The 26,057-nt window shown below is 40.6% G+C and overlaps 1 protein-coding gene across 2 annotated transcripts in view; it reads right to left on the bottom strand.

Moving 5' to 3' along the window:
* Positions 1-24,941, bottom strand: part of grin1a (glutamate receptor, ionotropic, N-methyl D-aspartate 1a) — a 37,632-nt gene extending 12,691 nt beyond the window's left edge. Inside the window, exons 1-15 of one of the 2 annotated variants that reach the window (XM_030742145.1) lie at positions 24,219-24,941; positions 21,092-21,226; positions 19,560-19,736; positions 14,822-14,884; positions 13,963-14,060; positions 12,251-12,372; positions 11,052-11,226; positions 9,949-10,093; positions 8,204-8,290; positions 7,701-7,836; positions 7,273-7,400; positions 4,073-4,237; positions 1,876-1,994; position 1,780; positions 1,418-1,529 (exon numbers count right to left, since the gene is read on the bottom strand). In XM_030742145.1, coding sequence (XP_030598005.1) covers positions 1,418-1,529; position 1,780; positions 1,876-1,994; positions 4,073-4,237; positions 7,273-7,400; positions 7,701-7,836; positions 8,204-8,290; positions 9,949-10,093; positions 11,052-11,226; positions 12,251-12,372; positions 13,963-14,060; positions 14,822-14,884; positions 19,560-19,736; positions 21,092-21,226; positions 24,219-24,467 — 1,912 coding nt within the window. In that variant the 5' untranslated portion in view covers positions 24,468-24,941. The remainder of the gene's footprint in view (positions 1-1,417; positions 1,530-1,779; positions 1,781-1,875; positions 1,995-4,072; positions 4,238-7,272; positions 7,401-7,700; positions 7,837-8,203; positions 8,291-9,948; positions 10,094-11,051; positions 11,227-12,250; positions 12,373-13,962; positions 14,061-14,821; positions 14,885-19,559; positions 19,737-21,091; positions 21,227-24,218) is intronic. The other variant, XM_030742146.1, reaches the window with a different exon arrangement.
* Between the last annotated feature and the right edge of the window lie 1,116 nt (positions 24,942-26,057).

Here is a 26,057-nt window from a genome sequence, read left to right as displayed (position 1 = left end):
TTTTCTTTTTACCGCAACATTTACTACATCTAAGAATACTTAGGAATAAGGATTTTTAAAGCTGCTTTTCCTGATTTTCAGTCATATATACTCTGGATATGTAGGCTGGATACTCATATTGAACATAAAAAAGATTTCAACTAACTGCTTTACACTATTGGTTACAGACAGTCTTTTCTATTCATGGATCTGTGTGATGTCACTGAAGGTGGATATTCCTAATATGGCCATCTCGGGCACACAGCTCTGACTGCGAGCACAGATGCCCAACCCACCAGCTGTTCAAACCTTCTGTTTGTGAAGGGCAACCACTCAGAAAAAAGCTGGTTTAAAAGTACAATGTGTAAAATGTCACTGCCAGATGTCAGATGATTGCAGTCAACTGAATTCTGTTTTCTTATTCCTCCTAATTTAAGTGTGTAATACTAGCTACGGTTGTCGCTGTAGAACAAGCACATTTTAGTCAGCCAAGAGAGATCAAAAATATGAAATTTAGATTGTACCCCATAATGGCCATTGTCAACTGCTTTGAGTTTTAATCGTGGCTGGCTGGTGTGTTTCTACTACTGTTTGTGTATAAAGACATTTTTGTACACACTATATTTTAACCTATTTGAATAATATCAACACTTACTAATAAATCAGGAATAGAAAACGGACATTCAATTGAATATTTTATGTTTTTACCCCCAAGTCACCTCAAAAACTCTGGCTCACTGAATCGGTGAACCTTCTGACTGATGACGGTGATACTGAAGTGAGTTTTTTGAGGATATCCCAAACTTTTCTGTTTGTAATTGCTGCTGGTTTTTTGCCTTGCATTGTCCTTCTTGATGTGGGCAACATGGTGGCTTCCACAAACCTCCTATGTATTTTTAACAGATTAATTCTAACTTTATGAGAATGCATTAACTTATTGAAAGATGTAATTACACTAATCAATGTATATCTATGTGTAAAATATTCTTTTTTTTACTATAAACAACCTCAAAATATGACTGACTGTACCTTTAAAGGGAGAGTTCCCTTACAGGGAGAGGAGCTAAAACACCTTATTTCAGACAGAGGATGAACTGAGGGGCCATCCCAGTATAAGATAAATCAAACTGATTTACGTGTGTGTGTGTGTGTGGGTGTGTGTGTGTGTGTGTGTGTGTGTATACTCACAAAATATCATGAAAAAGAGACACTTGAAGGAAGATGAAATGAGATGTCAAAATTGCTACAAGCTCTACCAAAGCCTGTCTGTACAAAATGTGATTTTAAAGGGTTTTTTTTGTCATCCTCAAAGAACAACATGACAGTGAGGCAGCACCCAGAGCCACAAAGACCCTTGATATTTGTCCTTTTATAACAGCAAAATTGTTTAAAGACTACAATAGATCACCCAGGATCTCAGCAATTGGCTATGACTCACCTTCTCCAATACCAGAGTTCAGCAGCACTCCCCAGGAGAACCACATGGCAGATGATAAGGTGAGGGCATCTTCTTCTTCTTCTTCACTGTTTACTTTAAATCTCCCAACGGGCTATGCGAAGAAATTGGGAGGGTTGCAGAAGATAAAATGAGAAATGTCAGAAAACCTGCTGAGGGCAAAAACATGGTGATCCCAAAAAAGGGAGGGAAACTGAACACGAGTGAGCAAAGCAAGACAAAGTCCTCAGAAAGAAAACAGGGTAAAGACAGCGGCACAGGGACAGAGCGGTGGGATGACTGGAACCAATCTTCACCTCTGCCTTCCCGTCCGCATCAAGGGAAGATCTGCAGCGCATGTACACACTCATAAACTCATACACACAAACACATATGCTTCATGTGCTCAGTGTTTCACACACATATGGATACATGCATACAGATACATGTCCCCTTTGTACCTGAACCGGTCTAGTAGGTAAAGCATCACCGCCACCACATGCACCGAAAGACCCACCAGCAGCCACAGCGTGCTCTGGAACGGTTGCATAAATGAGTCCAGTGTACTGCGAGGAATTTCCTGAAAGCAAACACAGTCACTGATTATCGATTGATAATGAATTAAGTTTGCATATTGCAGACCAGGTTTATTAAACACAGAGAGCAAATCCAGAACCAGCTTGTGAAAGGGTTTATTTCCGCTTCCACAGCCTGCTACAATAATGCACTGAAGTAAGATTTCAGCAAGAAGTTACTCGTGCAATCATGTTTTTTTGTAAATGTGTGATTTGTTAAATGTGAATATTCATAATTTAGCCTAAAAGAAAGGAAAACTTTTGGATTTTTTTTTTTATACAATACTGTGCAAAAGTCTTGAGCCACCCCTTATTTCTTTATATTTTACCAGGAAAATGGGAAACATGTACAGATATAAATGGAATTACAATGTATAAGGCAAAAACAGAGTTTGTACAATTCTAATGCACTTGAAAGTCAGTATTTGGTATGACTGCATTTATTCTTCAGCCTGAACTCTCTTAAGCAGCTTTCTTGTAACTTCTTTAAGTAGGCACCTCGAAGGGCATCCAAAGCTCTTCTTTGGATGCTGGCTGCTGTTTGTTTCGTTCTCTGTCAAGATGATCCCATCCTTCTTCGATAATGTTGCTGTCCAGGCTCCACAAGACCTGTCGCCACTGATTTTCACTCCACTCATGTAATTTGGCATTCCTCAGCCTTTTCTCCCTGTTTCCCTTCATTAAGAATGGCTTCTTGACAGCCAACCTTCCGCTGAGAGCATTTCTGATGAGGCTTCAGTGAACAGCAGATGGATCAACCGAAGGGCCAGATGCATCTCTCGGGTCCAGTGTCAGGTCAATGCTGGATTTTTTTTTTTTCCCCTGTTTATTAAGGACGTGACTTTCATCTGCTGTAGATGGTTTTTTAGGTCTGCCACTTCTTCTTCTGTCCTTCACTTGTCCAGTTTCCTCAGAGTTTTTAAGGACATGCTGCACATCATGCCAAGGTAAGTTTTTGGCTAATAGCTCTTTGGGAATCATACTATTTTGTGTCTGTAAAACTGTGTTATCTTTGGAAGTGCCTAAATATAGTCATTTAAAGTTGGTTATGTGTGGACACAACACTGTGTCATCCCCTGAGTTAGGTGTCTTTTTATACTTGAATGATTCGTAGGTTGGTTTTAAGTGGTTTAATAAACATTCTTCTAAAAATGGTCAGGTGCAACAACTGGACTGAAAATGAGTGAAAAGTGATGCAAAAAGCCAAAAGCAAATGTCCAAAAAAAAAAAAAAAACCTTTGAAAGACCTTCAGAAAGCCTGGAGAACTGTTACTCAAGACCAATTTTAATGACAAGAAAGTAGGGCTCCTTAAAGGCAAATTATAAAGACATGAGGGGTGGCTCAAGACTTTTGCACAGTATTGTAGGTTATTATTCACTCACATGGATCAAATTGGTTCAGATGTGGCCAATGAGATTAAATAAGTTTGTTTCTTTAACATTTTAAAGAGCGTTAGTTATATCTGACCAGAGTTGTGTCTTTTTTTTACAATTTGAGGCAGAAGTTTGTGCCTGCAAGAATCTGTAAGGACAGAAAATGAGAACGCAGTGTCTTAACACTTGTTTGAGATGCGTAATCCATGGCTAATCCTTCACAGATGGCATTCATTTCTTTCAAAGAAAGACGGTAGAGGCAAGTGGTAACTGATACTGCATCACCTCATAATGATAACAGAGAAAAATGAACGCAGATTCGCTGCAGGTCTTTGTGCACTTAGAGATTTTAATAACATATGGAAATTAAAATTGATGGATCAAGTTAATATTTTACAAACTGTCAGGGGTGATTTGATTCCCATCAGCCACTTCAAATCGCACTGCACAGTCACACACAGTTCTTTGTCATGTTGCCATTAACCTGGCATTTCTCTTTTAAATAATTCAGATAATACAGATGATATCTTGTAACCACCGCTAACCACGTTCTGCTAGAACTGCATTAAGTGTGTTTGAATTTCTCTCTGCTGAAGCCATGCAGTCTCTTACTGTGCTTCATTATGTTTTTACATAAAGTAACACACGCACAAGTAATATATGCAGCTCCCTAGTGGTTATACATCTGAGAACCAAATATACTACTTACCTTTTTAACGAGAATAGTTAGGCCTTGGTATTTAAAGGGTTTGGAGAACTCGATGTACTGGGCTCGCTCATTGTTTATAGTCAGCGGAGCTACAATCATGTCAGCCAGGCCTCCCAGGAGCTCTCCCATCATGCCGTTCCACTCTTTCTTGTTACTGTTGTTCACCTAGAGTCCCAAAGTGGAAGGAGTTAAGATGAGAATCTGAATCAGCTATCACCCTGCTGTTGTCTAGACCACAGATTCTTTTCAGGCTTTAAGGATTTGGGTTAAACCACGCAAACGTCGAAAATATAGAGCAGCGTGTTCATGCTTTGCCTACAGAACAGAGTTTCAGTGTTTAGAGATGAATGTTCAGTTTCATCCATGCAGGTTTTCAGTTCAACGTATCCTGTTTCTTCTTCTTTTGTTTTCTTGTCTTTGCTCTGCTCATGCAGCTTCTGCATTGCAATGTGCTACACACTCGTGAGCTCAGTCTCAAGAGATGAGTCTCATGTTTAAGACATGTCAAATAAGTATAATAATATTCTAACAATAAACATAAAATGGTACATGAAGTAGGCATTGCATGTACTGTAATGGTATTACTGGGTGATTTATTTTTTAAAGTCTATATCCATGTATATATATAGCAGATTTTGATCTTGAGATTTTGGGGCTGAGACCCATTACACCCATTAAAATTTTTCCAAGTACACCTAAGAACAAATTAGCATTCTTGCTACCAGTAATCTTATATGTCAAAGGAGCTATTAGTATTAGTTTCTATTGTCCCAAAGAGAATATGGGCGGGTATGAAGGACAAAATATGATTGTTTTGTTGGCATAAGCGTTTCCCACTTTTTAACATGATAGCACAATTTTACAATTCATAGCAACTGTATTTTACTACAGTGATTAAAAGGTGAAGAGTATTTTGTATCCTGGACTCTTACCTTAAAAAAAGTGTGCTTATAGAACTCATCAATAAGCATATGCCCCAAGAGATGCCTGAAAAAGGCAAGAAACTACTGTTTCCCCGAGTGCCATCAGCTATAGTATACTTTTGTTATTATTGCTGTGACCCTGGTATCTTAAAATGGTTTACACATTATACATTTTGAGGCTTTGTGCTTCCAAATGATGTGTGATTTGACTCAAAATGGTGTGATTCCGTTCAAAGGGTTCCTCAGGCTGTAGAGTGTTACTAGCGCACTAATTTCTTTCCTCTTTGGACTAAAAAAAATATTAATAACAACCCCTTAGATTGAAGTGAAATTAAGCATCATTTACAAGCATTTAACAGGAACAAAACCAGCTCTCGAGGCCCTCAGGTTATAAAAACATAATTATTGCACTTTGTATTGCACATCAAAATTAATAGATACACAAGTCACACCTCATGTAGGCCTATAGTAACTTAATATTTAAGTTACTATAGGCCTTAGTAATCAGATGCTGTTAACATAAACACAGCTTTAAGAACTACTGACACTGGCACCGTTATTACATAAAATAGTGTAGACTTAATTTTTTTTTAGATTATATAGGTTATTAGCTAATTTGATTGTATTACAGTTGGTAATTAGAAAATTGCCAAGCGGGTAATGCAATCTGTTGAGAGTGTAAAGAGAGAAAGTGACGTCTGGACTGGTTACAAAGAGAAGTCACAGTCTAGTTTCTGTGCACTCATAAAGGTGTGCTGCTTGAGCAACACAAGGTTAGGTTATATATAGCTCATGCTATCAGGGCATGTGTCCTATTTTATCTGCACAAAGCCAAACCCTTTCCTTAGGGGGGTAGGGTGGGGGGGGCTCATAAAAAATGAACAAACCATACCAAAACAAAAAAATCTTCAGCACATAAGCAGTGGTATGCACTGTATGTATGTGTTCCATTTTCATGCATCACAGAATAGATACGGCAGCAATGCAGTAAAATTATAATCTGGCAACAAGACAGCTAAATCTCATATATATGTGTGACTTTATGCAAATCTGGTATCAATAAGAACAAAGCATCTGGAGAGAAAACCCAGAAGATGAATGTGCAGCAGAAGGCCATGTTGCACTAAAACAGCTGGACTCAAGTCAAAAATAAACATGATTAAATCTAAATGGTACTCTTGTCCCTTTGTCTTCTAAATTATTAAGAAGACAATGTGAGTCTAATTCTCTGAGCCTGTGAATTAAGTGCTACTCTTAAAAAGCGATTAACAAAAGAATTAAGTGGCATCCAAAAAAAAAAAAAAATATGTATTTGCAATTAAATCAAAATCTGACTTTTGGTAGAGAAAAGTATTAAACATTAACTGGGGCTGCCTTTTCAAATATATTATAGTTATTCTTTCGCATAAAGTAATAATGTTTTTGGTTTTCTGTAGTGTCTGTTTTGTGAGTAAAGATGTTCACATTAAAACAATTTTTTTCATAAGCTGGAAAGCTACTAAGCCACATTTCATGGTACTTGGACCACTCATGGACTACTCGGCAACTACTCATCAAACATTGCTGCCTGCCTTGAGCTAATGTTCTCCTGTTTTTCTTTTATACCTCTAGATTATTTCTAAATTTGTTTTTAATGATATCAAATTCCTCTTATGTTACTACCAATTGGCACTTTCAAATTGACTATAATGCTTAGCCATAGTGATTCCTGCTCTCCATGTTTTTATTATAGATAATAAAAAAAATGAGCATAGTGTGAGTTCAGGCAGACCATGAAGACAAGCTCAGCTGTAATCCTGTTAGATCAGCAGTTCTCATTTCCAGCCCACATCAGCTGATTGCTCAGCTGGTACACTTCTACTCATCAGGTTGCCACATCTCATACTAGGCCACCTATTTAAAATGCTTTACCTCAGCTGCTATGCATCTGCAAGCCACTTTCCAACCCACCTCCACCCCAGCTCCTCCTTTTTGTACTGTTCCTGACTTAATCAGTTGTTGTCATTGATGCTCTGTTCTATGCTGTGGGTCCCAAAACAAAGCTATGCCACAAGATATAAATCACTGCAGATTCTTCATTCTTCTTTTGACAACAGATTGGTCATGATTTGCAAATGGACATTTCCTACCTGTGCTCTATGACTGCTTAATGCTTCAACTCTTAGTTAATGAGCTCAGTAAAATAATTAAAGGCATTTAAGACATTTAAGTTACTGAGTTACTGAGTTGCACCTGTGCCAAAATACACCAAACATGGACGTTAATGTAAAAACTCACCCGTTCCTGAGTTCCAAATTTTCCATCAGCCACCAGATGTACCTCATAGGTAAAGTTCATGGTCATAGCCAGCTTTATCAGGAGATCAATACAAAATCCATAACAACACTGGGGTACGATTGGGCGTCCTGTAACAAAACCAGCAACATTTGCAAGTTATGCACACCTTTGAGGAAACTGGGTTTTTTTGTTTGTTTTAAATCCAAAGACGGCGCATGTAGACTGCACAAAATGCATGACACACTGATACACCGCAGACAATCTCACACAGCCCAGGAATGTGCCAGCATCCCAACAATCACTCAGTCTGAATGGCTACATGCATACATATATAGATACCTGCTGCATATATATGTATGCATCTCCGGTGGATGTTTGGCGAGTGCGCTAGAAGCACAGTGATAATGTAAACGTCCCTGATGTGTTACCTGGGATGGTCTCATTGGGCCCAGTGCAGATAACCTTTTTAATTAAGACTCCATTTAATGTCATTTCCTCCTTGCATGTACCGTCAGGCAGAGTGGGTTTCACATACACAAATGGCTCCTGGTGTATTGTCACTATCTACAACAGACGGGACAGAAAGCTGTTCATCACAGAGCTGGACCTGCATCTGCTTCAATCTTGAACACAAAAAGAGAAAAACGCACATTACAGACCACCTAAAACATATGGACGCACAAGGAAGGACAGGTGAAAGTAAAAATAACAGACAAGGATACAGATGAGAGCTTCTTTCCAGGCCTAAGGCAGATGTGAAGAGATAAAAGTCACAGCAAATATGTCAGTTCAGCTTTAAGAACACAGATTGGCTTCCCTATGAGAGAGACGTGTTCGCACACTGTCCAACACGAGGATTTCAGCTCAGGTCCGCAGTCTATCTGTGCAGACATAAGTGCCACAATGCAGCAGCAAAGTGAAGGTGTCTTACTTTTAATCGAGTGGACATCTGGAAGCCCTGTGGTTTCTCAGTCTCTCCTCCGGGCCAGATAATCTTCCGCTGATTGTTCATTACCACCTGCAGTGATGCCACACACATATATACAGTATTATAGGTGAGTGCTGACAGAAGGCCTGCTGCTGATGAGGCTTCAGCACTGTGGGTGATCATCACTAATGAGTCAGCTTTACATAACCACAGCTCAGCAGTTTATTTATTGCATCAACCTTTGACTTTTGCATGACACCGGAGGGTTTCAAGAAATTATTACTTTTACACCTGTCACCGGATAAGTGAAGAGCTCTGAAGAGCTGATCCTTGCAGCCTTTACTGGCTGCCTGACTGAGTCAAATATCCACCATTAGCTACAAAAGAGTGGCACGGAAACAAGTCTTAAAAAATGAGCTTCCATTTTGCAGTCAGGGCTTGTTTAGCGGTTATGGGGAGTAGGTCACATGCTACACCTTTGCAAACTTGTTAAAGACTGCATGGATTTTCATATCCAATGGATCTTAGAATAAGCACTAAAATTAGAGTTAGAAATCTAATTAATTACATTCAGTACACTATGTTCATTCTTGGGCTTGATGAGAAACCTGCAAAACACCTTGACTCCGGTGAAATCAGTGAGGCTGGCACCCGGGCAAATGTCACCCGAGTCAGTGGACCGGAGCAGTAAATGGTGTGCTGGTTAGCAGCATCACCTCACAGCAAGAAGGTCCTGGGTTTGAATCTACTGGCCAGCTGAGGCCTTTCTGCATGGAGCTCACCTGTTCTCTCTGGGTTCTCTGGCTTCTTCTCATGGTCCAAAAAATGCACATTAAGTTACCCGGTGACTCTAAATTGGCAATGGGTGTGAATTTGAGTGCAAATGGTTGTCTGTCTCTCTGTGTTAGCCCTGCAATAGATTGGCGACCTGTCCAGCGTGCACCCTGCCTGACAGCTGGGATAGCCTCTAGCCCAACCGTGACTGAACTGGATAAGTGGAAGATGGAACATTCAGTACATTTGGAGCCAAAACCAGGACTGTGATCATTTATTTTGTTCCCTTACTGCAGGTTCATAAAAGGCACAAAAATCTTGATTTTCATGGTGTGTAAATTAGCAGCCAGAGCTAGGAAATCTATCTGGAAGCTTATTATATGCTTTTGCAAAATGGTAAGTGAGTGAAATTTCCTCCTTATCGGTTTCTGCTGTACACTTTGGGTTCATGATTGGTTTGCAGTGTAGTACAATGGGTATAATCTTCCTGCAGAGCAAAGTTCATTGTTAAACACGCTGGGCCAGCTGTGGTTCAACAAGAAGCGGTCTTGAAGCTTTCAAGCAGAAAAGGCAGTGAAAGGCTGCTTTCACCATCTTTAACTAGCCACTTTCTCTTCCTGCCCTCTTTGCATCCAGGATTTGTGAGTGATATATGTGCTAAAAGTACCAATATTGTTATAGCATGATGATGATGATCAAAAGTAACAATAAGGATCTGAAATGTCCCTCTAACAGAAAATAGCTTCAGCACCATGTTAGCATTGCTTGAACTGCTGAGTGTTTTTATGCACGACCTCACAGGTATGTGGAGTAGATGTACAATAACTACATTGTACTATAGATAGACTCCGCATGCCCCCTCACAATGAATGAAAAATAGATGACTCTGTATGTGGGCTGGATAAAATCTACACATGGTTAGTGAGTATAAAACAGGGAATGGACTTCTGTAGACCGGAGCTGCCTCTGTGTACCTGTGTTCCATTGTATATGCCAACTTGGATGAGCCTGGACTTCTGATAGTTGAGTATACTGTAGTGGGCGTACTTCCTATCTCCATCATCATTGAACTCCACACGCCCTGTGAGACCCTCTGGATATTTAGATGACATCAGCACCCTGTGGCAAGCAAATAAAAACTGTTATCTGTGTGAATCAGTGCAAATGTGCCCATGCATGGATATTGTGCGTCATCTCATAGCATAATGGCACATTTTTAAGATAAACTGCTCAGCGCAAACCCCTTATTCAGTGCATGTGGCAAAAAAAAAAAAAAAAAAAAAAAAAAAAAGATTCACCACATCTCTTGTTAAAGAAAGGCAGAGCTGTGGTTTCTTAGTGCTGACAATGTTTGCCGTTGCATTTGTTTGGAAGCAGCGCTTTTTTTTTAATGCTGCTGAGAAGCTACTCTAAGTGGGTCAGCTGCAACTCACTGGCTTCATTTAGAAACAACAAATACAAGGTCTATAGTACAGTCTGGAAAACCTGATAAAAATCTGATGAATTCTGTATGGCACATTTCCTGTTAAAACTGACATCACTAGGGGGGAAAAAATACTGCAATGCAGCATTATAGAGGTTATATAACTTGCACATGTGTTTCTGTCATTAAACCTGAGCATGTCCCATAAGCTTTTTGTCCTTAAAGTTAGTTATCTTAATAATGAAAACTTTAACATCTCTTAATTGGCAATTATTTTTTGAACCTCTTTTTTCTGATATGTATCTAAACTGTTGCAATAATGAATGCTCATATTACCAAATTTTCTAAAAATGGAGTTACAGTATTTACTGTATCTATAATCCCTTTGAGCCAAAAGCTCAGACTTCAGATTGTTCTAAATACTACTTCTTGGAGCACATAACTTTGTATGGCATCATAGAAGCCCCACCCACCTGCAGTTCAAACCTATTGTTTAAAAGGGGAAGCCAATCAGATGTAAGCTGGCTTAAAGGGAGGGGGTAGATGAGCTGAAACAGCTTGTATTTGTTTGGTGAACTTCACCAAGACCACATATAAGATAAATATGGATTATTTTGAACCATGAATCATGCAAAGCTTCTGTGTCAAACTTACCGTTTAAAAAGGGGTCCTGTTTTCCATATATTAGTGTTGCCCACGCATCCTCTCGGAGGTTCTGTGATATTCTCCTTCTCAAAGAGCTCCTGTATGGACTGAGCTACCACAGCCACTGCATCATTGATGTGGGCAGACTCATTCTTCCCGTTGATGAGCTGGAGGCCGATCAGACCTGAGAGCAGGCCGACAACATAAAGATAATCACCATCCTGAGCGAGGCACTGTCTCTCAGGAGCCTTTTGCAATGCACAAAGTGGGAAAAAAACTTATAGGGCATCCAGTTTAGACATCCTGAAAAAAGGTCAGACATCAGCTGCTTGATCCATCTCTGATCCACTGGGAGGATAAGTTGAATAAGATTGTCTCATAAACTGACATTTATGAGTCAAGACAGCAGAAATAAGTGGATCATTTTTCTGATGTTGTCACCGCTGACCTTTTCGCAGCATGTGCAAAGAGTCCCTTGAAGTTGGATTTAAATTTTTTTTGCCCTACTAGCAAAAGTTTAAGGAATCAGCACAGGCACAACTAAACAAAAATACCCTCAGGCCTACTTTTAAACTAAACAATCCAACTTCAGCTAAGTTTTCTGATTGCAACCAGGTCCATCAGTCTTGCAGGCTCCCAAAAGAAGCTGCAGTGCAGGTGGAAGAGACTGGACGTGGACAGGACAGCAAACGCTCTGCAGGGGCTGTTTGTGTTTGAGTGCCCTGGGGTAGAGACGGTTGACATTTGTGACCACAAAGTGATAAAATACTGTGACCTGTGAGACGTGTGCAAAAAAGAAAAAAGAAAAGAAAAAAATGAAAAGAAAAATCCATGAATAGAGACAAAAAGGCTTTTGTAGCTTACCATTCTATCAGTTATCTGTTGCAAAACTCTCCCTTTATGATTCATTAGAGACCAGGATGTTAATATGTCAGATTAGCACAGGGAATTTAGCCTTGGATGAGCCAGGATACATACACATTTAAGCTAAAAACTGCATGTAGATACACACCACATTTAAACCTTTAAACAAAGAATGCTTAAACATTTAAATGCTCGACACAAAACAAGCAGTAATACAGATAATCATGTAATACATCCATCGATAAATGGTTAATCTCGCTAATCCTGTGTGTGTTACTCTCTGCCTCTTAGCAAAGCCGGGGTAAACTCATGTATTCCCAGTGATCTCTGCTGGATGAACGTACCGTCTGGTGCCTCACTCAGGGCTTTACCCGACATCTCACGCTCGCCCACCAGCCACACATAGCCGGAGCCCGTCATGTTGAGGAAGCGGGCAGCCCTGTATACTGCGGCAGCATCTTCCTCACTGGAATTTGACATGTTAACAAAAAAAAAAATAAATGCAAATGATCGTTTTACACAGCAGAGGATGCTGAACTGATGTGGGAAATTTCTGAGACTGAAAAATAAAATAATGCACTCGTCCCCGACATGCTGGACATCTTCTTCTTTGTCCCAATCTTACAAGGCACCGTTAAACCAAAAAAAGTAACCAAAACCAGAACAGTAACATGAACTACAAATAATACAAAGCAAAATCCAACCTGATGGCTTTTCCTGGCTTTGGAAGTCAGCACCAAAATGATAATATAAAATATTAATAATTGCGATTTTGTTTTTTTACAGATATTTCACTAAAAATAGATCACCATAACTCATAATAAGGATAATACAGAAGAAAATGTAATTGTTTCTCCAGGCAGAGATTCACCTGTTTATAAATTTGAAGTCATGGGGAAGTTGGAGGATTCCTGTTTGAAACTCTGCAGCTAAAGCGCTTTAACTTCTGGATAAATTTTGTTTTGTAACAAATATGTTTAAACCATTTTCCCCTTGATCTAGCAAATAACTTTCTTCTGATTGCGTCGATGTCACAAAGTAAATTATTACAATATATTTACAGTAGTTCATATTCCTTGAGAACAACAAGAATTCCTGAAGCCCACAGAGAATTGCATGATTTAGTCTAAAGGCTTTCTATTGATGCAGCTTTCTGCCATGTTAAAAAAATAATTTGGGGGGCATTTTCACCTTTATTTGACAGAACAGTAAAGATTTAGACAGTAAAATGAGGGAAAAAGAGTGGAGAAAGACACTGCAAGGGGCCCAAGGTCAGACTCACACCTGAGCCACTGCATTGAGGCTTGTAGCATATGCTCGCTTGCTCATTCAGATGTGCTTTACTGGTGCCACCAGATATTTGCCTAATTGATCTGGAAGTCTGTCCCTTATCATCCCGAACAGGCAATATACATATAGGTACAAACCTACAAAAGCCCAAACCACCCACAACATGCAGCTCTGTACTGAAGATAATCTGCTGTTTTATATTCTTTGAATCCCCGTATCCCCAAAACATAATAATATAAGGGAGACACATGTATCATAAAATAGTTAAATACGCAAGATATTTACATATTTTAACTTGATGACAAAAGACCCCAAAGCTCTCCTGGCTGACTTTGCCTACATTTGAATTTAAATGCAACAAAATCCTCCTATCTTATACAGTATACTGTATCCACTTCTGCAAATGACTCAATGACAAAAACTAATGGATCTGAAGACACAATAACTGGAAATAATTGCTAGATTCAGTGGACGTGGGACATATTGATGCCCCACATCACAATCCAGTATGGTGTATGATTGCTCCAGTGCAACAAAAAGAAGTCTAGGTGTGTATTCTACAGCAACACATACATTTCCAGACACATTTCCATAAAAATACATTTGCAGTTCTTCCCTCTGAAATCCAGCCTGAAATACATAAAGTACAACTCAGGAGAAGTTTGACTTCTACAGCTTTCTATATTTGTACAGCTGAAACCTTTGGAACACTGTCCAGCATGTCGCTAAATGTATGTATGTTATTTGCTTTAAAAAAAAATCTCACCTGGCGGACAGGATGATGACTCGGGCCTCCAGCTCTTTCGCCTCCAGCAGCAGAGCAGTTAAGTTAGTCTCCTGGCTGAACTGGAGGACTTTCTCTGCCTGTGATTGGGGCATAAGGAAGGTCAAGCCAGCTACTTTCCCCTACCTCAGACACCATGCTGCCTCTTTACCTTCTTGTTTGAGCTTGGCCGATTTTGTTTGAAAACGAGAGACAGAGATATAAAAAGGAAAGCGATCCAGGGGAACCGGCTGAACTAAAAAAATAAAAAAAAGCTTGAAGGGAAAAAAAACTTTTGCATTTTTTCGCATGCAAACTGAGGGTTATCAAGGCTCCAAAGAAGGACGTGCATGTGTTAGGTAGGGGGAAAGAAGAAGGTCAATGCAACCAGTAACTAAAAAGAGGTGAAGGGGGGTGAGAGGGACGCTTTCCCCCAACAAAAAAACTGCTGAAAATTAGGGAAGTGCTACAGAACAGGAGGAAGTAGCATCTGGGATACGGTTTTGTCCCACACTACCGGTTCTCCACAGAGGAATGGAGTTGCAAACTTTTTTGTGTGTGTGAGTGTGTGTGTTCTGAGTACATGCATTCCTTTACTGAAGGAAAAAATGAAAATGATAAAAGCGGGGCGCTGTTCACTGATTTCTTTTTTTTTTTTGTAATGTTCAAAAATTATAGATTTTTCACAACAAAATCATTCTTCATTTAAATCATAGGGAAATGTCTCAAAGTAAAAATTAAAGAAAACACGTGCTACCAAGAGAGGGACATTTCTGGGTCGGCTGGTGACTGGTTTGGTCTGGTTTCTAGTTGCTACGTTTGGAAAGTTGGTGGGCGGCGTGCATTGACCATGCAAATATACCTTAGGTCCTCGCTTGTTGTCATAGGACAGTTGGTCGAGGTTTTCATAGTTCCTTTTTTTATTCTGATGAGTAATGTGCACAGAGAAAATATGCAGACACAGAAAAATATTATAAACAGTTGAAAATGGAGGGCAGTAAAGCATTCCAACAAATCTCCACTTTTCTGCTTCAAATTGGGATCTTTAACAGTGGGGCTTGCAAAAACATCAGAGATGACCGCTTTAAAACATATATTAAATTAAGTACATAAAAAGCATTTATACGTATTATCCAAGGTGCTTTTTTTGCTTTGTATTTGATGCATCAGTTATCAGTGATAATCCAGCTGCACTGACAAACATGGATCTCAAGGAGAATGATCAGATTTCCAGCACGCCATTAAATCAGCTCCTATGACATCACATTTTTGACTTCCTAACAAAAACACCAAGAACTCATTAAATGTTTCACAGTACGGTGCACTCGCAAAAAGAAACTGCTACTCCACACAACCATCTGTTCATTGAACATCATCTTCAGAGGCTGAAGCTCGTTCTATACTTAGCATCCTCAGACACGATCACTAAAAGCTCTGCTGTAGTTCGTAAGCAGTAGGAGCAGTAACTCAACTTCAACTGCAAATACTGCAGTATTCTACCCTGCAAAAAAATCCAGCAAATCCTGCAAAATTACAGTATGTCCCACCTTGGTACTGCAGGGTAATTCTCAGCAGGCTTTGAGGATGATTATTTAAACTAGGAATGTGACAAAAAATACAAATATAGCACACTCTATAAAAATGTCAAACTTTGCAGCATGCTCCTGTTTGCAAAATTCATTGCACGAAGGAAACAAAGGTTTCCCACAGAGCTGGATCAGAGTTAATAAACTGTGAGTGGTAGTGCTGTGGGGCAGCTCCAGAAAGCTCTTGCTCTACAAATTAAGTAATAAATCTTCACAAAGACATTTTTGCTTTCACTCTGTAATGTTTTATTGGTTGTGGTATTTTCAGCTTGATTGACATCTGAAGCATGTAGCACAGTAGCAACAAAAATACATTATAAAGACCAAACTTGTTGTGCATTGTGAAAGTGGGACCCCAGCCCAAGCTAATGATAATTTCCTATGCAAGTTTAACTGTGTTTAGGTCATCTAACACTTAAGGTGTCACCATTTCAGACTCTGGTCCTGTTCTGTATCCTGTGAGAGGAGACACTTGGGAGTTTAGAAGCCATTTTGCAGTAAAATAGCAAACTGCATCTTTCTGGGTTTCTTCCACAGCTGCCTGGAGTCACAGCTTGCACCTCGGTGCACTCTGGTTCTGAAACCCCCGTTTGCAAGGCTGACAATGCATCAATACACAATTCAGCAGCAAGCTAATTCACAACAGATGCTGCTTAGTAACTCTTTTATTCGCATAAACAAGCAAACAAACAAATATGCTGTAAACACATCTGTGTGTGGATGCTCTTGTGGTATTTTTGAGAGGTAACTGTTAAATCCTGAAGATCCTAAAGACCACAATGAAAAATTCTCATATCCAAATTAGATATGAGAATTGTATGTTGATGCCAGTGGGAGAACAATAACAAAAATAAAGGAAAATAAGTAATTTTATTTTATAAATAAATAAATTAGGGTTGTACACTCTCTCACCATTTCATTAAATAGACCTATTCAACTGCTCATTAATGCAAATATTTAATCATCCAATTACATGGCAGCAATTTAATGCATTTAGGCATGTGGACATAGTCAAAATAAGCTGCCGCAGTTCAAAGTGAGCATCAGAATGGGGAAGGAAGGTGATTTAAGTGACTTTGAATGTGACACCGTTGTTGGTGCCAGACGGGCAACTGAGTACTGCTGTTGACCATGTCAGAGAACTCACAGTCACCATATCTCAACCCAATAAAACACCTCTGGGAAGTGGTGGAACAGGAGATTCAGTTCATGAATGTGCAGCCAAGTGTGTGATGCGATCGTGTCAATATGGACCAAAATCTCTGAGGAATGTTTTCAGCACCTTGTTTTCAGCATCTGGTCCAAACCAGGACTAGCAAGTTGTACCTAATAAAGTGGCCAGTGAGTGTGTATAAATTGTATTTCCGTTTCTTGCAGAAGCATCTTGTGCAGAATATTTGGAATTATTTTCAAAGATGACAGATCACTGAATTTGTTTAAGAGCAATGTCACTGAAGTGATGGAGATAACGGTGTTTGATGTTCAGCTCCTGGCATTTTTCTCTGTATCCCATCAACTATAAAGGCAGAAATCCAGTTAGAACATTATTATAAACTGAGAAATTTTTGCATCTAATTCAAGAAACCCTTTCTGTGAGTACTGCTCTTAAAGCCTCCCAGAAAAAAAAAAAGTCTTTCTCTTTATTCGCTGATTTTTTTTTTCTTTTCTGAGCGCTCTATTTTTGTATCTGCAGCCAGGCATTAATATTTCACTTTGTGTTGGCCACGTTTGCTCTCTGACTAAGTCCACTGTGTCCAGCGCCTTTTCACTGGTGGTGACAGCGCCCCTGTGACTGCGTGACCTCGCTAAAGACTTGCCACGGACCTAAAAATACTCTAACATGCCTGTCACTGAGTTTATGCAGCACAACAAGGTGATTAGCGAGAGCAACATTTATGGCTTTTAATTAGAGCATGATCCGCCTGAGTCAAACCAAAATCCTTCAGCATAGCCTAAAACAATATGACATCCAAATGAATCTACAAAGAAAGAGCTGGTTCTGTTATGAAAAGCTTTTTTTATATTAATATTATCGTTATTCTGCTAACGTGGTGACACACAGGATGTCAGAGCCGAGGGGAAAGTGAGCTGAGCAGCTGCTCGCTGACATTTCTTTTCGTCATTTAAGAAGGTTACACTCCCTGATTTTGCTACATTGCCAAAAACCCAAATGCCCAAATGTCCTCTCAGCTGACATGTTGGGGACCAAATGTTGATTTTTTTGTGACATTTCATGAAAATGATGTTGCATTTTTAGGTACTGAGGCTACTTTTGTTTAATATTTTTGCTCAATGCAGTCAAATCCTCAGAACTGCATCAGTGGGGCGTTCAAAGCTTTCCGACTTCTCTACATGCGTGTGGCTCTAAGCCTCTTGCACATTTCTTCCTATTTAATGCTTCATTTAGGAAACAAAAGCTGCAGTAATTTGCTGAACGAGCTGGAATCTGTAGTGTTGAGAAAATGTTAGTCGAGATCAGGCATTTGTTGACGGCTATTTTCAGCTACAGATTAACAGGCATTATCCAGTAGCATATAGATGAGTGTATGGGGGATTGACTCAAAACAAAGTATAGCGGATTTGTTTGTAGTAATGAAGGATGATGTCAGTGTGACAGTATGGTTAGCTCATTTTTAATAGTTTATCGACAGCAGCTCGGCACATATTAGTAGAATCACTTTACTGTTGACTTTGTTTTTTGGGGGGTGCAGGGATACTGGACTTGTCTTATGCTGCTCTGCACTAGTTTCAGTGTAATTATCTCTGCATGCATTTGGAAAGATTCTCAAATAAATCCTTCTCAGGCTCAGAAATTCTCAAACTGGCACTGCAGTGAGGACTAAATATATTCATAATTAGAGCCTCTCATCAGCAGAGAGAGTTGCTGCCACTTTTCGGTGGGACTGAATGAGCTGAGTGCACAGATGGGTTCATTCTGAGATCCAAATGAAGATTTTGCACTTGCACTGGCTTTTAATATATAAATTTATCTTTTCCAGTGCAGGATATGAGTCACATCCACACCATCTGACTGTCACTATTTATCGTTCAAAGTGCACAGCTGCAGTTCCACAATCAAGAGTGTTCTCTTATTGGTGGCTGATGCTGATCCCAGTCGCTTCATTTAAGCAGCTTTGCTTTAACTGTGGCTGCCTTCTGCAAAATTGCCTCGGGTGTGTGTCATCCTCAGTGTCTCTACAGCTTCTGATTTAATTAAGTCTCCAAATCAGGACTCATTTCACTCTGCCACACAATTACGGCAAAAGATCCCCAGAGAGGGACAAGCACCGCAGAGTACAAAGAGAAAACACATCCCAACGTGATTTCATTTTATTAAATGGATGAAATAGATGCAGTTTTTTTGTTTCCCCCTCTTTCTGGCCACCTAATTCTCTTTTTCCCTAAAGGGCACACATCATCACTGTCTCAAGTCTGTTTTGGCTCAAAGCTCAGCATTTCACTGACCCATATACACAGCCCAGAGCAATACTTAAAATGGATGCATCAGCAGTATCCCCCCCCCCAAAAAAAAGGAAAGAAAAGCCTCCCATCTTGTAAACACGAAGTAGCAGGTTGCAATAAAATAAAGCCCTCTGTGTGCAATAGCAAAGCCTGCCTGCAAAGAAACACCTGACTACCACCACGGCCACAGTGAACCACTTCAATCTGTGATGGTTTGCAAAGCCCCATGTTAAATTCCACTATTTGGCTCCCAATGTGGAAAGACACTGGATAATTTGGACTATGGAGAAAAGCAAAGTGAAGATGAGCAAATAAACATACAAACTTTTGTAAGATTAGACCACATTAGACGCTGGTAATGTCTCTAGGAATGTTAGCCAATGTTTACACAATGGTGAGAAAGAGATGTGGCTACACAACAGAAAGGAAAACAGTTACATACACAGAAGACCTTTGAGGTTTAAAAGCCTTAAACACTCGCACGCTCATGCTCATACACTCGAGGGGACGGGGGGGGAGGAGGCTGGGAGGCCGGGAGCCAGAGCATCTCACCTTTGTTTCTCTCTCCTCCAAGAGGGTCTCGAGCCTCTTTTGAGCAGCCCGGCCCTCGTGGTCGTCGCTCACTATCAGGATGATGTGGTTCCAGTTGAACTCACGCATTAGGTCGAACCACACGTGCGCTTGATGCGAGTAGGGAGGGACAGTCCGGAGAAAGGACAGGTGGATACTCTGAGGAGCACGGAGCAGGAAAAAAGGTGATCAGCACTCTGAAGATGCAATAACTACAGAGCACTTTAAATCCCACTTTTAATCAGGTTACTATCATGTGGAAATAAATAATTTTCAGGCTACAAAAGTCTTACTGCCACAACATAATAAAAAAGAATGGATATACTCATATCATATAGGGCTTACAGGGCTCTGTACATAACAGCTTCAATTCCAAGGATCACATTGATTGCAACATAAAAATACAGAGTGGACACAATATGACCAAAAGTTTGTGGACATGTAATCCAATATTGCAGCTAGTCTTGAACTACAGTAGGTATGAGCTACACCCCAAAAATTCTTTTCTCAAAGCATATTAATAAAAGAGTGGAGAATGCTATGACTCGGTAAGTCTGGTGTAAAATGGTTAAAAAGGTTTCTGAGGCAAAGTGGAGTTTGATGTTGGCAATAAGGTAGCCAGCTAGTTAATATCTAAAGATTACATATTATGTTCTGTGTGGGAGACTAGAGTCTGTACCATGAATTAAAAAAAAAAAAAACAGTTAACTTTGAGGTGTGTTACACATGAACAGTGGTAATAAAAGCTGGCACAGGGGTACAATGACAACTGAATAGTTTCAGGACTCATATATATTTTAAAAAGTAATTCCACAACACCATTAAAAAGAAATAAGCCTTCGCCAACAATGTGAAGACTTGAACAAGAAACTGAATTATTCAAAATCTTTGTAAGTCTGAATCATATCAAATTAATGCTCATAGTTTGGACCTAGGTATGCACTGTTTGGCTGTCCACATATTTTTGGTGATATTACATGCAGTTCATTTCAGCTGCTAAATTTGTTCCAGAAAAAAAACAATTACACCACATATTTAAAGTATATGTTTTGTGGCAATAAACAAATATCAAACCTAGTGGATCAATATCATGTGCATCAAGTTTTCATGATCCCTGATTCTTCCTTCCTCGCATCTACCCCCGGTCTATATTAAGTCTCTGAATATAATGCCTCTTATTCCCCTTAATTTGCAAGATTATGGACTGTGTCACTTTTAAAAAATCAATTTAAGTCTTTGGCATTTATGTGATTGCTTTAAAGTTTCATTTTGGTTGCTTGTGCTTCATAAAAACACAAGTCAGGTCAGAGGCATTATTAATGATGCTCTTTCAAATTTCAGCTGGAAACCCATTTAATCACAGCTCCCCTAATGGACACTGATAGGACGTTTAATCGAGGAAGCTTCTGAAGTCGCCCCAGGGGAGCTTCTTATTCCTCCACTCTGTGTTCACTCTCTTTCTATTTCCCTCTCTCTCTCTGTCTCCTTTTACATCTCTCGCATCCATCACTCACCTTGTCTGAGTAGATGGACATACGGGTGGTGAGCCCCACCACTGGGATACGGTAGAAGCCTGCTGTGTAAGAGACAGGCGTCGGGGTGAGGTGGTCATTGGACTGGGGGGGGTGACTCACCAGGATAGCGTAGACCTGCAGATACGCAGAAGAAGAACCCTTTGTCATTTTGACAATGTCATTAAGACAAAATGTTACAACCACTCATCCTGCTCTGATAGATTTCGGGCATGCAGCAGCACTTTCAGGTCTGACAAGTGAAGACATTTCAGGTGCTTTAAACTTGTGGCTCTATCCATCTTTGATAAACAGTGTGTATTTACAGAACCTTAAAGCAGCAGGGTCCCCAAAAATCAAACACGTATTTTTCCTCAGGTCTTGTTTACATGTCAGTCGCTCAGTTTTGGAGATATCAGCGGTGGAGATGTCTGCCTTCTGTTGAGTATAATGGCACTCACCAGCCAAAGGAAGCACGAAGTTGACTAACATCACAGCTCAGCTGAGGTGGATGCCAGTAATGTTCATGTCCTGTCATGCTGTCAAAAGCACAAGCCTCTCAGCGTGGGGCTTGCATGCTTCCTTCTGCATAGTGATGTAGCTGACAGTGCAGTTCAGTGGAAAGAAAAAAGTTCAAATATGAAAACTTTTGTGATTTCTTTTTCTTGACAAACTGGGTCATGATTTCTGAAAAGAGGACATTTTTCAAACTTATTTTTGTCACTTTCAGCAGCTCCAGGCAAGTGGCTTTAGTTTCTTTTGTTATTATTTTCGAGAGAAAGCCAGTATCTCCAAAACTGCGCAAATGATCTACATGGATGGATGGTACTACAGGCTACAGAAAGGCATATACAGTTGAATTTTAGGTGAACTTTCCCTTTAATATTAGATACAAATGCAGGAATTGTGTTAACATCTTCTCATTTCAGTTTAGAATTGGAATTAATCAGTGATCACAAACTGATTGCTTCACAGAATCTAGGACATTAGAGGCCACTGAGCATACATGGCCCTGGGGAAGCTCCACACTATACAGAGCCAGTAATTAAGCCTTGGCTGAAACATCTGCTTTTCTACCTCAAATGAAACTTGTGTGTGCTTCACATACAATGTGGTCATTATTCAGTTAGTGAACCTTGAATGTCAACATAAATTGTGGTCTGGGGTAACCTCATCTATAACAAAGAAATAGGAAAAAAAAGATTCTTCTCCTTGAGATGGTGCTCACTGTGTGGGCTGGCAGACTAGTATTCATTTGCGCTGTCTTATTCCTGCATAAAGTAAACCGCAGCTGACCGACTGCTCAAGTAAAAGCACGAATTTATGTGAGAATCGATTTGAGAAATGCCCCGGAGATGCGGATGAAGGGGAATAAAGTTGGCACGGCTGTGCGGGCATGGATTATTGGATATGAGGAGTCCGTATGGTTGGGTCAAAAATGAGGTCTGTCTTCCAAGGACTGCTCCCAGGCATCTACTCTTCCATCTGCCACAGTCTCTCCTTCTCTGTGACTGTTAGCACCTACTAGCTGATCTCATCAGATTAAGTCTTCCATAGGCTTTCTGTCTAATTCAAGTGTGATTTAGTCTCATTCAGAAGAGAGGTGTGTGTGTGTGTGTGTGTGTGTGTGTGTGTGTGTGTGTGTGTGTGTGTGTGTGTGTGTGTGTGTGTGGGTGTGTGTGTGTGTGCAGCTACTGCCCATGTTGTGTGGGCTCAAATCTTCTTACACAGTCACATTGTGAGGATGTGTATTCCTTATGGGGACAAAAAAGCAAGTGTGAACCTTAAATTTTTTAACATAATGAGATGTTAGGCAGGTAATAGTTAAGCTAGACTCCAATAAATTAGTGTAAGCCATTGTAATGTCCCTTAAAGAGAACATTGTTGGTGCTGTCTTTACAAGCTCATGTGGGTGGATTGCACACTCTTACTTTGGATGACAGAGACAGAATATGACAGTATTATTCCTACAAGCCTGTATCCATTAGAGTCATTATATTAAGCAGAGGACCGAGGACATGAAAGCAACCCTGAAGCTGTGGGTGTGTGTGTGTTTTTTTTTTTTTTTTTTATAAAGCTTAATTATGTGTGTGGGAGAAAGAAGAGTGAGAGCGAGAGGGCATTCACGCCTCAACATGCTGTGACATAATGTTGGCACTTTTTAAAAGCCGTGTTGAGCATCACTACGAGAGGACGGTCGGTGCCTTTGTCGGCGTGCTTCAACTCTCACAGGCACACTCTCTCTAATCATGTATTACTTATGAAATATGTTTTGCTGGCTAGATGTGCAGCACAAATGGTGTGAATCTCTGAGACAGTTCTCATTTCGGTCCATTTTTAACATGCGTCTCCAACTATTGTACTTTGAACTCATGCATCGAATTACTACCAGTGGAATCGAGGTACTAATCCACAGCTGAAGGCAAACATACAAAACCATTTCCACAAACCATTTCAGCCGCCTCTTGTCAAAATGTTCACACATCATGCAGCACACACAGTCAGAGCCAAGTCATTAATCAAAAATTACATATTGCACATTTTCACTCCTGACTGGCTCCTTTGCAGTTGAGTTGTTCTGCAGCTGGGTGTCCTATAAAGAACAACTGCCTTCTCATCCGAGTTATGCCCCAAACCACAGCCTATTTTTGGATTTCTGGAAAACAGATGGAGCTGTAGAGAGATCAGTGTATTATACAAAGTGGACTAAGATGTCAGTTAAAGTGTGGAGTGGTGCCAAATGGCACAACTAGAGCCCAGCACAATATATAGTTTGACTACCCCTCCTACATTAATATGTTCTGGCTTAATAGACACTCTACAGTTGAAGATTTAATAAAATAGTCTGTTTATTAATTCAGAAATTAAGACTAATGAGCTAACCACGACAACCAATCACTTTACCGGTCCTTAAGTGAGAAAACAAAGATGCTTATGAAATGTAAGAAATTTTACTGAAAGCACCAACTTTCTATGGTTAGAAGCAGTCCCTCCAAGACACCTTGATGCAGACAAATATTGAACTATCTCTAAGTAGGTGGAGTTTGCATTTAGCTGTTGTTAAATATGCTACATTCAAAGATGAAAGAGGCAGCTGGGTGTTGTAGAGCCCACTGGCAGTAAACCATACCTGACTGGAGATGAGGTCCTCGCAAACGGAGAGAGCCATCTGGATCGCGTTGGGTTTATGCGTTACGGAGATGGCGGTCAGCTTGAATTTGTCCCTGCCGTAGACGTGGTTGGCCTGGATCACGGCATCTTTGAAGACCTGCTCGTATCTCTTCTGGCTCAGGACGGCCCCAATGTTCACGATCTTCGGCTCGCAGCCGGCCCGCGCGCAGGAGCACGAGAAGAGCACCGCCAGCAGAAACAGACGCATCGTGTGGACCACCAAACAGCACAGCGCAGCCCGGTCGCTTTTCTCCCCGGTGGCGGGTCGGCTCGACCAGCTTCTGGACAGCTCAGCCAGCTGAATGCGCGACTGCAGGCACAATCCAGGTGGGCGGTAGTAGCGATTGAGGGAGGCCAAAAAAGGAAAGAGGAAGACTGAAAAAAAATGGGTGGTTGGTTATGTGCAATGCAGAGGAATGTGCATGATCATGTTAGAGGCAGACTGTCAACCAGGGACATCTAACCCGCATTGTCCACCCTCTCTTGCTCTCCTTGCAGACCTGCAAAATCTTCTTGTGGTAGTGAGAAAGAGTTAAAACATAGCCCACGCTACCAGGAGGCTTCTTCTCCGAGGCGAGTATCGCTCTCTCCAGCCGCTGCTCCTGTGCGCTCTGTCCGAACTGAACACCGATGCGTTGCGCGCTGGTCGCTCCGGGCTGAGCGGCTGCTGCTGCCGCTGTCCTTGGTCCTGACAGCTGTGCATGCGCGCCGCGCTGTTGCTGCGCGCTCCCGCCGTATCGGTTCCCTGCTCAGGGGTTTTGCGCGTTGGCGTGCTGTGCTGCTGCTGCTGCTCCTGCTACCAGTGATGCTGGAGAAGAAGCTAACCGTATGAAAAATACATGTAATTACTTGTTTAAAACATACTCGATCATCGTGTTTCTCATAATAGGACGTGAAAGGCAAGATCACTAAAGGCAGCGCGCATGTAGCCTATTTCATAGTTGCAGTGTATGAATAGGCTGAAAAATTAATTTAGACTAGCTCTGTGGGCTTTGCTGGGGTGTATAATTTGAAATGGTTAGAAGGGAGAAAGAGAGGCGTTTGTATTTCCAGTATAATGGTAGTCATGCTTTTTTTTGCCACTACAAAGAGGAAGGAGAGTCTGATTTGTCATATTACTCTCTCCGTAAGCTGGACCGACCTCAGTGGGCAGCTCATTAATCATGCAGGATGTCAGCACCATCAGTCAAAGCCCGTCACTCCTTTTCAGAAGCGGACTCGCCTGTCTTGTTTCTCTAATTGTGTGTGTGTGTGTGTGTGTGTGTGTGTGTGTGTGTGTGTGTGTGTGTGTGTGTGTGTGTGTGTGTGTGTGTGTGTGTGTGTGTGTGTGCAGAGACGAGGTAAAAATAAAAAGACACACCGGAGTTATTGTGGATGTTGTATTATATCTGACCCTCTGTTGGATAAACTATTTGCTTCCCTGCAGCTGAAGACACGAGCAGAATCAACCTCCTGGTTACCTAGGAAACTAGCTTTTACAACACACATGCACACGCGCGCGTGCACGCAGCGGAGAGCTTCACACAGAGGAAATGTTCTCTCAGTTTTTTTAATGGAAAAAAAAAAACGAGACAATGAGTTTATTCATCACAGCAGGAAACGTCAAAATACTTCTCTGTAACAAAATGGTCATTAACACCAAAATGAAAAGAAAAAGATGAAAAAAAAGACGTTTAATTGAAAAGACTCAACTGGTCAAACAGCCGTTTATCATTTTATTTTTAATATCATAATAAGCCGGATACTATTTCAATATTTCCCTTGAGGGTAAATGTGTTTATTCCCGGTATTAACAAGT

This window comes from Archocentrus centrarchus, chromosome 12, assembly GCF_007364275.1.
Source record: "Archocentrus centrarchus isolate MPI-CPG fArcCen1 chromosome 12, fArcCen1, whole genome shotgun sequence".
Lineage (NCBI taxonomy): Eukaryota > Metazoa > Chordata > Actinopteri > Cichliformes > Cichlidae > Archocentrus > Archocentrus centrarchus.
Note: the sequence above shows the minus strand (reverse complement) of the source record. Positions and strands in the feature narration are given on the sequence as shown.